Below are 16,177 nucleotides of genomic sequence, written 5' to 3'. Positions count from 1 at the left end.
ATCAGACTTAATAATTATGAATAGTGATAACGACACATGACGATAGGAAATTATTTATTACATTACGTATTAACAGTTCAAACTCCATCGAGCTCACAAACGAGGAGATGACGTCACATCCGAGCTACTTCCGAGTATCGATCTAAGTTCCGCCACCTGACCGATAGGGGCGCTGGATGTTATGAATTTGTATTATTACCATTTACGTAAACAATGAAAATCTTAGTAATCATCTGATGTTCTTTACCTTCGAAGAAGGAAAATTTTGGTTGACAGTAAAAGCTCCTTATACGCGCTTCCTTCATTCGCATTTTCACTATTCGCGGATTATAAAAGTGCGACCCAATTCTTATTCGCGGCTAAAGATTTCTTTATTCGCGGATCTAATCGGTACATCGGTCCATATTATAAAAATTAGATTTAGAAAAAGGATTCCGAAACGAACCGAATATCCTCTGTAAACGCGCTTACCCATATTCATGGCTCCTGAATTTGCGCCATATTTATGGAACATATACCCCGCGAATAAAGAGCTTCTACTGTATTTAATCATGCGACCAATTTCGCCATGGAAATCAGGAATGCCAGGAGCAAAGCCTAGCACATCCACTTCAATGAAATAAAACACATGTTAAAATATATATGTTTATTCGCTGTTTCCATCATAGCTTTTATTTTTCTTTATATCAAAACCGCGTTCCTCTGCTTCGTCGAGCGCCGAGAACACAACACCCGACCGAACTTTCTTTAAAATCCTTTTGTCGTGGAAGGCGTGTGTGTGAGCTGAAATCCTGTTGATAATAATTGAATATGCAATTTCGAAAAGGGCACATGTCGCATATTTTGTCAAATACGTTTTTTTCATATACAAATGTAGTTTTGAGGCTTACCTACACCCATTTTATAATAATTTCAGTAATTTTCAATTGCTAATTAACAGTAAACTAAATCTCAAAAATTAATATTTTATGCTTTAGAAAATAATCAGTTTTTTTTCATTTCCTGAACATTTTTTTCAGAGACGTGCCCTTTTCGAAATTGCATATTCAATTAAATTTTTTATAAATGTTATTAAATGTTGTCAAACAAAGTCTTAGTCGTCTGTGACCACGATAACTGAAGTATTCAAAATTTCGGAAATAATATTATAATGAAAAAGGAAAAAAATCATAAACTCAAGGTAAAACCGTAAAAGTGGCTTTAATAATTAGTCTATTAATAGCCGAAATCGAAGAAAATAAAGTACTTTATATTTCTTGATCGTTAGGAATTCGAGGATAAAATCCTATTATAGTACAAAATACTACATGGTTTTTTTCAGTCCTTACATGGATGATGTAGTAATTGCCACCACCCGTTGAAACATGAGTTTTAAGTCTTAGTTCGATAGGACAACAACTACTAGGCTGCACTAAAAGTATCGGGAATGGAATATTTCTACTGTTCCTATCATATTAAAATCTTTTTAATTGAAAACTCCTTGGTTTTAAAAATCGAATACCATTTATTTATTTAAAAAAAGATTCTCGGTCTTGTCACGAGGTTTTGTCAAACTTGTTTAGTCGTTGAGAAAATGGAATTGACTCGAGAAAATTCAAGAGCGATGATTTATTATGACTTTCGAAGTGGTTTAACACAAAAACAGTGTGTTGACCGGATGATTTCTGCATTTGGTGATGAAGCCCCATCCAAAACCACAATTTATCGCTGGTTTGCTGAGTTTCAACGTGGACGTGTCAAGCTCAGTGATGATCCCCGTCAAGGTCCCCGACATATCGCGAAATTCAGGCAACTTTAGACATTGGCATGAGTCAAATACAAAGATTAGAGCAAGAAAACATAGAATTATTAGACCATCCGCCGTACAGCCCCGACCTAAGCCCTAATGATTTCTATACTTTCCCTAAAATAAAGAATAAATTGCGTGGACAGAGATTTTCATCACCTGAAGAAGCTGTGGACGCCTACAAAACGGCCATTTTGGAGACCCCAACTTCCGAATGGAATGGTTGCTTCAATGATTGGTTCCATCGTAGGGAAAAATGTGTCAAATTTCGCGGAGAATACTTCGAAAAGCAATAAATACATTTTTAAATAGTAATGTTGTGTCACTTCGTTAATTCCCGAAATTTTCAGTGCCGCCCTCGTACTCCACCATTCAGACTGGAACGAATTATGCTTCACTGCAGAAATAGTGGAGTGGTACCTATTTGTTAAGGGCTACACGATTCACTACCACCATACTTTACGTGAAATAAACACCCATTGTTTCTTTGTTCCTGAAGCCATGAAGGGTATCAATACATTGATACTTTACACATACTAAGTACTTTGATAAGAAAATAGTGTTTTCACCATTAGTTTAACGCTGATCAATTTTTATAGCTTCTGGCCAAAAATGGTTAAAAACTAATCTAATGTCTCTCACCTTAATATAATGACACCGTCTTTGCTAACGACATAAGCTGGACATTTCTTGCTGTTCAAATAGTCTATGCACCGCCACTGTTGCGACTTATTCTTGTTTGTGTGCTTCAAATAATATATGTATCTGTTTAATATCATCTGTAATGAGCCTTGATTGGACACTGTGTATTGTATCACGGAAGCTGGAAATAGAAAAGAAATTTAGTTTACATGTTCTTTTTTTTTATGACTTAGATGGGTGGACGAGCTCACAGCCCACCTGGTGTTAAGTGGTTACTGGAGCCCATAGACGTCTACAACGTAAATGCGCCAACCATAGATACAAATTTTTGTACCCACAGATTTTGTGATCTCCAAATTAATGGGGTCATAATTGGAAAGTACACACTATGATAGTCTTTGTGGTTTGTTTACTGCATAACGCATTGCGAGTGCTCTGAGGAATTGTCTATGATCCATCATCTCTCTTACACCAATAAATTCTTCTCGAGTGAGAGACATATATTATTTTAAACGAGATTTGAACATTTATCATCGGTAGGCAGAAGCTGGGCTTTACCCCTAGCGTTGTGGTCCAGAAAAGACACTGAAAATTAATGTTCTGGTGAACCATAATGCCTTGAAAGCTGGTAAAAAATCTCCAATATATTCCGATTATTAAGAAGCCTATAAACCTGCTTTATCCCAATTAACAGCCACTGTACACAACTAGATGAAGGTTCCCTTTTTGGAGGGCTTAGGGGGGACATAGGGGGACAGTCGGGTCCCCCTTGGGGTACTAGACCCATCACACAGTAAATAAAGTAAGATTTGCATCAAATTTTTCACATTCTATCTTCAACATCATTTTTATGAGAACCATCTTTATAAATATAAGTTTACAGTAAAAAGAGCAGTTAAGTTTAGTCTTTACACTTTATTATTTAAAGATAAAATTTCTGAAGACAAGAGCCAGGGGCTTTCTCGTTATGTGACGATTTCTATCAGTCAACGTCTATCGAAAGCCGCCTTAGCAACTTTATTCCTTTAAAAATATTAAGAATTATTGAGATGTTTGAAAATTTTCTCTATTGAACTATTTAGAGCATACACACCTTTTGCATTGTTACTAAATAGAGTAGTGATATTTTTATCCGAATTAGGTAAAGTTTCATTTTCGTTTGTATCATCAGCGTTTTGATCCTGTTTAATCGTCTCTTCGTACGTGTGATCCGTTACATGTTGTAATAGCTGTTCTTTGCATTCTACCACTGAATAACTGGAAAATAATTTTATTAAGTTTAGATATTTTGAATACTGTTACTGTCTTTTTTTTTATGGCTTAGATGAGTGGACGAGCTCACAGCCCACCTGGTGTTAAGGGGTTACTGGAGCCCATAGACATCCGCAACGCAAATGCACCACCCACCCTGAGATATAAGTTCTAAGGTCTCAGTATAGTTACAACGGCTGCCCCACCCTTCAAACCGAAACGCATTACTGCTTCACGGCAGAAATAAGCAGGGAGGTGGTACCTACCCGCGCGGACTCTCAAGAGGTGCTACCACCAGTAATGTCTTTTCTAATAAGTATAGGGAGTCAGATTACTATCATGTATGGCCGATTTGGGGTATTTTTGTAGAACAATGCAGTCAATCTGTTATGGTTTGAAAGTTAGCAGTAACTAATGTTCTCCTATATAATTGAAATTCAATCTCTTGATGTGTGATTACCAACTCCTAAAATTCTGTATTGTTTCTCTAACATCATTGCAAAACTAACAAACTAAAAATCTATTATACACACAAATCTGTTATACATACACACATACACAACACACACACAAACACCCACAAACACACACACTCACGCGTACGTACTATATTCTTACAGATCGTTCTTCCTGGTTAACTTACTTTACCTGGTGACCTAGCACTGAACCACTGACTTTTGTAACACAGGTTTTCCTAGCAGAAAAGTCAGGGAATATTGTTATTGTATACCTCATAAGAAAGCCATGTATATTATTATACTAGTGTTAAGATTTCTTGTACATCTTTGTATTTTAAGAGGCTTGAATAAATATTATTATTATTATCACACAAGTTTTCAAAACTTTACTGGTGGTAGGACCTCATGTGAGTCCGCGCGGGTAGGTACCACCACCGCGCCTATTTCTGCCGTGAAGCAGTAATGCGTTTCGGCTTGAAGGGTGGGGCAGCCGTTGTAACTATACTGAGACCTTACAACTTATATCTCAAGGTGGGTGGCGCATTTACGTTGTAAATGTCTATGGGCTCCAGTAACCACTTAACACCAGGTGGGCTGTGAGCTCATCCAACCATCTAAGCAGTACAAAAAAAACTAATTTATCATCATTTTTTAATTACATAGTCACTTTAGCATTACATACTTTTTTAATGGTTTATTTGGATGATTGATTTAACAGCATACCTAGTGTTACGGTGGTACCTATTTGGCGAGCTAACAATATTTCCTACCACATACCAGTACATTAGTATAATTCTCAGAGAATGCCACTACCCGATGTCCGGCAATTTCTTTAATAATCTTTGACAACACCCATGTGAAGATGGGTGATGCTAGCCAGCGCCACTCAGCCAAGTATTCATATAATTTACCTGTCATCATCTATTATATAAGGTTTTTCATCCATGGTCAAATTTGATATCTCTAAGTAACATGTACCCTCTTCTAAAGCCTCAATTTGTGAATTTTCATCATTGTAATCATGTTCTTGTGTGCTCATCTCGTCCTCAACATCAGGCTCTTGAACAGATGTAATTTCGGGTAATTTCTGAAACCAACTTTTTCATAATTAGAATTCTTGAACAATAAAAAAAAATCTAATTGATTCGAAATTTGATTTCAGAAAGTGATTAGAATTATGTGCTACTAAGCAAGCAACTGCATGTTATCTATACAATATATTATTATACTAATAATATAAATGTCAATGTGTGTTTGTTTGTTTATTCTTCTTTCACATTGAAATGCAGCAACACATTAATATTAAATACCTTTTTTAAAGCGATAATTTTATGTTAGGAGAGCGACATAAGCTACTTTTAATCTCAAAAAAAATGTCTCATTCCCACAGGATACAATTAGAAAAAGTAAATATACTTAAAAAATAACTTTTTCTTGACCAGCTGTGGGTAACAGCTAATGAAATATAAAACGAGCTATATTTATAAAGCAATTACAAGGAAATTTAATCTTTATCCTCATGAACAGTTACCACATAGGTCAGACAATTGTGGTATAATCCATTCCCAGATTATCACAAGCCCGATGAACACATGAACAAGGAGCCTTGTCAATCTATATTAATGAAACCTTGTCAATAAGAAATGTGCTACATGTTAACATGACCACTGTAAACTAATTGAATAAACATTCCTTCAAAGAGTATATAGGGAAAAAAGTTTTCAAATGATTCGATTTCTACAGACATTTTGTTTGGATAAACATAAATACACTACCATGTCTTCAAGTCCTTTTATCTTCAATTCTTTCGCTGCCTCAATCAGCTCCAATAGGTTCTCAACGTTGATGTACACTTCTCCGGTGTATATGTACTCCAGTATCAAGCTTAAAGTTGTGTATGATACTTTCTGTAAGTTTTAATTCGGTTAGTATGAATGACCTTTCTGTTCACTTCACTATGAAAACACATGACCGTAAAGGAGCGTTCTCCGAAAGGACAACAACAACAGTAATGAGAACATACTCACATTGAGAAACACAACTGGATGTTGACACGGTGCTGAAGCCAGGAGATCCTTGAAATATGGACTAGACAGAGCGATTATGACTTGGTGCACTTTCACAAAATGACCTTCGGCTGCTAGTGTCATGTCGACAAATTCATTGTTCTGAAATAAGCATTAAGAATGAATGTCAAGTCAACTGTTTTCAGTTATAGTTATGTATATAGTTATATAGTAGCATAGTTTTTTTTTATTGCTCAGTTGGGTGGATGAGCTCACAGCCCACCTAGTCTTAAGTGGTTACTGGAGCCCATAGACATCTACAACGTAAATGCGCCACCCACCTTGAGATACAAGTTCTAAGGTCTCAAGTATAGTTACAACAGCTGCCCCACCCTTCAATCCGAAACGCATTACTGCTTCAAGGCAGCAATAGGCAGGGTGGTGGTACCTACCTGCTCGGACTCACAGGAGGTCCTACCACCAGTAATTATGCAAATTATAATTTTGTGGGTTGTTTTATATTACAAAATTTTTTGCGCTGACAACTCTCCAATAATTGTAATATAATTCAATTCGGGTTCAGGTACTCATCACAGCTACTAGAAGACCGTCGCCAGTTCAGATATGTTTTTTTCATAAATGAAGGATGGATTTAAATTTGTTGAATTGATCATATCAAATAAATTTGTTAGGTTTTATTTTCAGTAATAGTTTACAATTTTCAGTTGCCTTTAGACAGTTAACTGTGAGTAATTATAATAATCTATAATATAATTATAATGTCTATGTGAGTTTTAATCACCTTTTGGTTTAAGTACAGACTCACTTATACTAAATAAAATTATTATTTTCTCCATTTAATTCATTTTTATACATTCAGGACTCATGAAATCAAAGTTTAGTTGAGGTGTCACTGTTTTAAACATTTGCTTTTGGTTCACTAATTTGCCATTATGTATTAAATTTTAATTTAAGCTGAAATATTTTTAGCAATTCTAGAACAAAAGATTTTTAATAGTGGTAAAGTGTCAAAAAGTTTATTTCATAAGAATTTAATAAATAAATTATTATATTAAGTAATTTTGACTTCTAATACTAATAACAACTTGTAATTTTGAATTCTACCCTCTATTGAGGATTATATCTTGTTCCTGAATCTGTTACTAGGACACGGAATATTTTTTTGAGATCAAAAATTCTGACATTGTTTTGTATTGGCATTATTTCTTCTTCTGAGTCGGTCTCTTCATTGCTGCAGGTCGAGTCTAGTTTGAAATGTTGATCGCTTGATGCACTATATTATCAGAATATTCTTTAATGTTATGTACGGACAATAGAACTGATAGTATGATGAGATAAACAGAAGTGGCAATCAAATCTTATGGTAACCAAATTAAGCCAAGTAACATTTTATTGTAGGGTCTTCTAGGTCGTTAGAAATGATGATAATTTAGTCAATGTGTTAGATTTCATAACATTGAATTAATTGTAACTAGAAACAACTGATTTGAATTGAAAAGTAGGTAGGTATATAAATCAAAAACAAGAACAATTTAATTTTATATTAAGTACCTGCTGTAGGCTACTTAATCCGGTACACATATTTCTTTTATGGCTTTCCCACGTTAGTGAGAACTGAGATTGTGCCATTGTGTTTTCAATTTATTACTTCACCAATCACTTTTTCTATTTTTATTTTTTTATAAATAATTAATTGTGTACAACCAACGATGTAGGTATGTACTTCCACAGACTTTTAAAATTTTTTTTAAGGGATTTTATGACCTGGTAACTAAGACCTTTAGGTCAAGTCTAATTTTAATGATAACTTTTTTATATGAAAAATGAAAAATGAAATGAAATGAGATGATATGGGATGAAGTATAATCTCAGTAAAATCGTGGTCATTTACTGAGACTTTTTCAGTGGACTTTTTGGAGGATCCCGAGAAGTTACGTTCAGCGGCTTTGTTTCATTTTCCCGCATTTGTGCACTTTCACAGATGCTAAACAGTTAATAAACCACCGTTAATACACATTTAAACTTGAAGAAACACTAAAAAGACAAAATATATGTGTAACAAATCACACAACTTCACTCCTCGCGTTCCCGCCAAAAAGTACTTCCACAGATATAATATATACCATAGATTATACACGTAATAATTGAGATAACTTAATTAAACTGTAATCGCACCAGCCCGATTTTTCAAAGAAGACAAGTATAATATCTATGAAGATGACGAAAATAATATTACCTAAATACTATTAAATGTAGGTACTTATATTCTACTTATTATTTTTACTTCGCATTGCACTGCAATGTTCATCAAAGATGAGAGGAGAAGATGTCGTTTAAACAAAGAGCACTACAACCACAAGTTTGCTTATTTAAAGAAAAGCAATAACAGTAAATTATTAGATCTGCGTGATGTATAATAGCATATCGTGCAATTGATTATAAATGGAACTTAATCAGTAAAAGTGCAATGGGTGGAGAATTAATAAAAATCGAATAAAGTGGCTTTTCCGCTTCTTTCAAAAAATTAAGTGTTAGTAAATTGTAATCGTTTTATTGAAATGCTATTTAAATTTAATCATCATCATCATCATGTCATCTCAATTTATTCTATTTCAATTTATTCATTAGCATCCTATCCTGTAAATGAGCTTTATTTCTTTTCACTCTATTTCATTTTTCAATTAAAGTTTAGTTGTTTAAATATTTAATAAGACTAGGATCAGTAGCATTGCAAAAAGTCGATAGTCAAGTTTCAAAAAAAGAAGAAGTCAGTAGCTTGTCCATGAAAAATAAAGTATAAAAAATCTAACGCTCTTCGCCGATGACACGACTATGTACTACTCGTGCACGAAGAACTCGTTATTGCATCGGTGACTCCAGACTGCAGCAACCACCATGGGACAGTGGTTCCGAAAGTGGCGCATCGATATCAACACCACGAAAAGCACAGCAGTGCTCTTCAAAAGGGGCCGCCCTCCAAATAGCACGTGGAACACTTTCACTCCCGAATAGGCGCGTAAACACCTCCGCCATTCGCCCCATCACTATGCTCGACCAACCCATACCATGGGCCCCGAAGGTCAAATATCTAGGCGTCACTCTCGACAGAGGGATAACATTCCGCCCCCACATTAAGTCAGTACGCGACCGAGCCGCATTCATACTAGGACGCCACTATCCGATGATTTGCAAGCGAAGTAAATTGTCCCTTAGAAATAAGGTGATACTCTACAAATTTGTATACGTCCGGTCATGAGTCATGACCTATGCAAGTGTAGTGTTCACTGACGCGGCCTGCATAAGCTTGAAACCCCTCCAAATAATATGTTTTTGCAGGATAATCGCCGGAGCCCCATGGTTTATATGAAAAGTGGACCTCCACGACAATATAGACCTAGATTCCATCAGTAAGTATTTATAGTCGGCATCAGTGTGCCATTTCGAAAAAGCGGTACGACACGAGAATCCCCTCAACGTGGCCGCCGCCGCACCGGAAACTATATTCCCGATCCTGCGGACCGAATGGTAAACAGTCGACGTTGCCCGAAACACGTAATTTCGGATCCACCCGATCCAATAATGATGCTTTTTGCCTCAAGTATCGATCATCGTTCTCGTCGAACCCGTAGCTTAGGAACGAACCGAACTTGCGACGAACGGTTCGGCAACTAAATTTACCCACAGACACAGCCCACTGAGTTTTTGGCCAGATCTTCTCAGTGGGTTGCGTTCAAAGTCTCTGTAAATAACCACCATTTTATTGAGGCTATATCTCTTAACATCTCGTTTCATTTAATTTCATCCCATTTGAGTAATATCTCAAATCAATCAAGTTCATGGCATTTCGCTCCTTAACATTTTTCATAAAACAACATAATTTTATAAAAGATTAGGTTGTATGGTGTGATGCTTTGACTTTACAGTTGAAAAAATGGAACTACTACTGTCCATAGATAAAATATCTTGTCACAAATATTATGTCACAATTAAGTGTATAATCTATGTCTAGTCAGTTAACTGATTTATTATGAGGACTTTTTGGCGGGAACGCGAGGAGTGAAGTTGTGTGATTTGTTTTATTTTGTCTATTTAGTGTTTCTTCAGGTTTAAATGTGTAATAACGGTGGTTTATTAACTGTTTAATATCTGTGAAAGTGCACAAATGTGGGAAAATGAAACAAAGCTGCTGGACGTAACTTCTCGGGTTCCTCCAAAAAGTCCACTGAAAAAATCTCAGTAAATGACCACCATTTTACTGCGATTATATTTCATCCCATATCATCTCATTTCATTAAATTTCATCCCAGTTGATTAATGTTTCAAATTAATCATCTTCATTTCATTTCACTCCATATTATCATTTTTCATAAAATTAAGAATATAAAGTAAAATAAGACATGACTTAAAGGTCTCAGTTACCAGGTCATAAAATCTCTTAAAAAAAAAAAGATTTATTATGATTGAGTTGTGATTAAACTACAATTGTTAATTATTTATCTAATTAATATAAATTCGTATATGTGTATCTTGCAAATACCGTTATATTTACCTTTAAATAACATGCAAAATAGTTATTTTATAAATTGAAGAAGACATTTTATCAACATTAATATGGCTCAACCATCTTTATCGGTGTCCTGGGATGCATACCAAAATAGTATATGCCGCGGTCTTAGTACACTTCAACAAGTAAGCTAAAATTGATGTTAAGAAATTATTGCGTTTAATAAATCCATTTTCTCATTTGTAATTTTTTTCCCAGTTCTTCTTACATATTATTTTTAAAGAGAATCACGTAAACATTACATGTATAAAAAAAATTCATGAAGCTACCTATTAAAGTACACATTTCGTATTAATTTGAAAGTCTTTATTAAAAAATTCTCTTCAAATAAATTGTACCACATTCATTAAAGTAAAATTTGTCATGAAGCAAAAGGAATAGACCTCAATTGTAGAATTTATTTGCTTCAATACAAAACGCTTACGATTTATAATCACATTCTCAGCGCGGTGAATTTGTGGACATGACATTGGCTGCAGATGGGCATATGGTGCGAGTGCATCGCATGGTGATGTCTCTCATAAGTCCTTACATCAAGCAGTTGATTGCCTCTGCAGATTGTCAACATCCAGTCATATTTCTCAATGTAAGAGCTTAGTATTTAAATTCTATCAGATTAGCAGATTATGTCTCATACATAGTGGTTATTGGAGAAAGATCACAAAACAAAAGGTTCTCCTAGACTCCCAGAATTCCAGACTAAAGATATGAGTTAGAAATCTCAATACACAATTCACAAACAATACACAATACACAATTCACAAACAATTCACAGAATTACTAATTCAATTAAGCATCACACATGAATATTCAACCAAGTGTGCAACAAAATCTTAATTCTTAACATAGTGCTATCATATTCATCTATATATATATAAAAATAAGTTTATTTCATGGGTCAGGTAGTCATTTAATAAAATAGTGTAATTTATTTGTGATTGTATTAAGTAGGATTGTTTTAATTATTTTAATTAAACAAAACTTTTCATGAGTGTTAATCAAAAATTCCTGTATTATTTTCAGCAAGTATCATATAAAACATTATCCTCGATATTAGATTATGCTTATACCGGAGTAGTTCAAGTTCCTAATGAAGAACTGAATGCTTTTATTGTAGCTGGGAAAGCACTTCACATTAGAGGAATCGTTGATATGGTATGTAATAAAATGAATACATTTTAGGTTAATATCTACAGGGGGTTGTAAAAAAGTATGGATAATTATTAAAAAAATGTATAAATACAAATTAAACCATCTGGTAACTAAAGTAGTTACATAGAAATGACTCTACTTGATAGTGTTTTGTTACTTCAGAACATTGAAATACATGTTGAGAATTGACTGACATTAAAATTATGATTAGAAAACCAGATTACCTATGGCAGGGTTATTAGTATATAATCATTAATTTTAAACTATAATATTAAGATGAGAAACATGTGTAGTGAAATACTGGATTTATCCATGTTTGGACTGATACATAACCAGTAAAAAACAGCTAGATTTGGGCCAGGTTGGTATATATTATGCATTGAATAAAACAACCAACGCCGTCTAGTTTAATTTTATTAACTTGGAATCAAGTGTTCATTGTGTTATAAATCTTACCCATCCAATCCTGCTGCTGACCATATATACAAACCAAACTTATTTAAAAAATAACCAACCAATTGAGCTTAGTCTTATTTGAATAAAACTGTCAGGAGATGATGTATACAACAAAAAATGAAAAATTATTGAAATTTGAGTGTAACTGTAAAGGGTTAATTTAATTTTATGTAGAAAGTCAGATGAGAGAAGTCAAATTTATGTAAATTGACCCAAGCTTTTACTAGTTTTTTTTTATTGCTTAGATGGGTGTACGAGCTCACAGCCCACCTGGTGTTATTTTTTTTTTTTTTTTATTGCCCTTGTTAAGTGGTTACTGGAGCCCATAGACATTTACAACGTAAATACGCCATCCATCTTGAGATATTAGTTGTAAGATCTCAGTATAGTTACAACGGCTGCCCCACCCTTCAAGCCGAAACGCATTACTGCTTCACGGCAGAAATAGGCAGGGTGGTGGTACCTACCCGTGCGGACTCACATGAGGTTCTACCACCAGTAAGTGTTAATAAGCAATAGTTACCGCTTGCAAGAAAAATAAACAACTCATTACAAATGCATAGTAAGGTCTATATGAACTTATGCCATAGAACTTCAAAGATTTGAAGTATTCCTCAGGTTTCTCCTATGTCAGTACCAAAACAAAAGATCTCAAGGGTCGGTGATTATAGTTAAATTTAGATAACTAGTGTTTAGAATTGCTTCAGTTTCAAATCATTGCTATTGATATTATAATTTAAAACAATTAAAAGATATAAATATGATTTTTTCAGAATATTGATCATACATTACCCATGCTGAATGCTCGTTCGGTTGTTCAGATTCAAAACTCTGTATCAAATTCTAGCACAGCAGCAAAAGAAAATAGAGAGAAAACCGAGTCCAGTAATTCACCGAAAAAAGAATCTTCAGCACCAGAGTAAGTTTCTTAATTGTTTACACTGGCAGATTAGCACTTGAATACGTGTCATCTACTCATATTACCAACCAATTACAATGTTATTGATTAAGAGGCGCAGGTAGAGGATTTTGAGCATGTGTGGATATGTGACTTTTAATGAAATAAAAAGTGATATATAACTGTTAGCTAAACAAAAAAGCGTTAAGCAGGGTCTTACTTTACCTATAATTATGTCTAAAGCTCGCGACAATCGGACAAAATGGTATGCTGCATTTATATCACACCACTTGCTGTGCTATCAATTTTAGTAAGCAGAGTTGTATTTTACAGCTAGATGCATACATGGTCAACTTATCCCCCCTACATAAGAGAGTTCATACATCAATGTTTTAAATGCAGATAATGCAAAGCTAAAGATTGCATACGATCAACATGTGCTGTCCATTATTTTACTCCTAACTCTGGCAACACAAAAATTCAAATCGTTTTTTGTATTGTTTTTTTTAGAATTTCCAGAGTATTCGTTAACGAGAGCTCCCTTGACGATGATATGGATGCATCGAATTATGACGACGTGCTGGATCAAGATTACAGTAAAACGAAATATTCTAAGACTGCAAAGGCAAAAGAAAGTACAAACAAAAAAGGTTAGATCAAAGGCCATGAATTAAATGTAATTTAGTCATTGCGTTTTTTCTAAATAAACAAGAAATGAATGAGTACCTAATGTTATTTTTGAAAAAAAATTACATGCTTTTTATTTATACTCTATAACAAGTGTAAAAATGTTACTAGGATCTTTAGAAATTTCACTTGTACTCATATCTATACATTATTTTGAGTGTGAGTATAGTAGGTATTATGCACACAGTATATTTGTTTAAATATATCATAAAAACATGCATATTGTTCAAAGTGACCATCGGTACAACGGTATACGAAAGATGCATTATTTCTGATGGCATTGTAAACAACAATATTTAATATGTTTTGATCAAGGATTTCTGAAATCTATTTCATTGATAGCACCCTTTGTTGAGTGCTTGCCAGTTATTATTTTATTTATCAAAACTATTCGATTGAAAAAAAAAATGCTTTCTATATCTCCATAATGGGTGTCTTTTGAAACCTGGGCCCGTACTGGTCAGAAATGTGTTGGACTGTGGTACTCTGAGGTGCGAGCTGACAACACTCTGCCACCATTAAATAACAGGTAGATTTTAAAATAATCACCTTTTAATAAAATTATTGCAGATCAACCACCGAGCATGCAGTATTCAGTATCAAACCAGGGCAACTTACAAATGGTTTTAAATCGTTATCTATATTACTTGGTGTATACGGGACGAAATTCAGGACATCGGAGGTGGCAATGTATCGATAATCATTCGAAGAGAACTAAATGTCAAGCTGCTGTTGTTACCAAAAATAATGTTATTGTACAAAGGTAAGATAGTTTTTTTTTAATACGTACCAAGGGGTTTGTGCTTAACGATTTAGTCAGGCGAAAGTTGAAAATAATTACGACATAAATAGTATGAAATAACATTACTGTCTGCCTCTTTTTAGTTCTATGCTTGGTTCTACTAAATGATTCAACAGAATTTGTTACAATTTTCACTAATGTGACTTTAGCAAACTGGGATCAAGTCGCGTATTTATTTCTCCTGATTATTAACTTTTTTAGTTATCAGACATATTAACTCTTTTAGTGCCGAGCTTACTTTGCAAAAAACACATATTTTGCAAAAAATTGCTAAAGGATTTTTAAAACAATGCACCTTAGAAAAAACTTTACGTAAAAAAACAATTACAAAAATAAATTCGAAATTCACAGCTAAATAATTTTAAAAGGTTATTTATAAATGTTAATAACCGATTAAAATGTAATACGTGCGCGCGCTAAGGCCGCTAAGACACGTCCGTATGTACAGATCGAAATATAATCAAACTGCAATAGTCGGTATTCCGACGCTCCTCACTTTATACATACGCATTATAAGAGTCGATCTACCGACGGTTCGCGCTCTAAAGGTTAAGGCAACCTTTTTATAATAAAAATAAATTTCATATATAATTGCTCCTATATAACTCATATGTTTATGTAAAAATTTTATTAATTGAATGGTTTCTTTATTAGTTTGCAAGATTATTTTCTTTACTTTTATTCATTTTCCAGAATATCCCATAGTCAGTTTAATAAATAATAATTAACTATAATAAAATATTAAACCAAAACTGGGGTTTACACATTGAAAAAGTTGCCTAACCATTTTGTATTATATTTTCGTGGTACCTTAGAGAATTTTGGAAGACTAAAAACAATATTTAATATTCGCAGATACTGATCTGTATCAATGTAGTTGAGACAAAGGAAATAATAGATAATCACATTTATTGATTTCTATTGAAACCGCATTTTCCCCAACCCATCTGGTGCTGTAAAACCAAATTTATTATATAAATCTTACCATATATTTTATTAATTGCAGGATATCGGCTCACAATCATTCGTTCCACGACGCTAAGATTCTAAGGAAAGTGCAAAACGGCACAGTGTTCTCTGGCATACAACAAGCTGAAGATATGGGTAAAATGATGGTAGAAGAACGAGGACGCTCTGGCGCCGGAAGTCAAGATGATTCGGAAGCTAAATAAATTTTAGATTAAATGCTGTTACTATTGACTGTCTAGATAATTTATTTAAAAACCCACATAATTTAATTTTGGTCATCTTTTCATTATCCTTTAAAAGATGGACGTATGGGAGTGGACATAATAATAATTATGTAGTACATGATTTATTAGAAATGCTTTAAAAGCATAAAACGTAGTACGTAGCCCCTGGTACGGGTCGCAACGTACTAGCCTAATGTACAGAGCTGGAATAGACCTCATTTGAAAATACAGGAAATCAATTATGCTTACGAAATTAAAACC

At 34.1% G+C, this 16,177-nt stretch overlaps 2 protein-coding genes across 3 annotated transcripts; one reads left to right on the top strand and one right to left on the bottom strand.

Moving 5' to 3' along the window:
• Nucleotides 1–631: 631 nt before the first annotated feature.
• On the bottom strand, nt 632–8,248 carry LOC101742337 (uncharacterized). 2 transcript variants are annotated; one of them, XM_021347000.3, is made up of 8 exons: nt 7,716–8,248; nt 6,946–7,138; nt 6,165–6,305; nt 5,913–6,044; nt 5,049–5,224; nt 3,522–3,685; nt 2,429–2,609; nt 632–791 (listed from the first exon to the last, which is right to left on the bottom strand). In XM_021347000.3, exons 3-8 carry the CDS (start codon nt 6,285–6,287, stop codon nt 647–649), a joined length of 921 nt encoding a protein of 306 aa, XP_021202675.1. In that variant the 5' UTR covers nt 6,288–6,305; nt 6,946–7,138; nt 7,716–8,248; the 3' UTR covers nt 632–646. The 2 variants fall into 2 exon arrangements, with proteins under 2 accessions (XP_021202675.1, XP_004924728.1); XM_004924671.3 differs by lacking the exon at nt 6,946–7,138.
• Nucleotides 8,249–10,185: 1,937 nt separating this feature from the next.
• Nucleotides 10,186–15,924, top strand: LOC101742489 (protein abrupt). Its single transcript, XM_004924672.5, has 7 exons — nt 10,186–10,853; nt 11,174–11,314; nt 11,752–11,883; nt 13,110–13,255; nt 13,745–13,884; nt 14,492–14,684; nt 15,730–15,924. Exons 1-7 carry the CDS (start codon nt 10,776–10,778, stop codon nt 15,893–15,895), a joined length of 996 nt encoding a protein of 331 aa, XP_004924729.1. The 5' UTR covers nt 10,186–10,775; the 3' UTR covers nt 15,896–15,924.
• The last annotated feature ends 253 nt before the right edge of the window (nt 15,925–16,177 follow it).

This window comes from Bombyx mori, chromosome 12 (genome assembly GCF_030269925.1).
Source record: "Bombyx mori chromosome 12, ASM3026992v2".
In the NCBI taxonomy this organism is placed as follows: Eukaryota; Metazoa; Arthropoda; class Insecta; order Lepidoptera; family Bombycidae; genus Bombyx; species Bombyx mori.
This window is presented reverse-complemented; position numbering and strand designations above follow the sequence as displayed.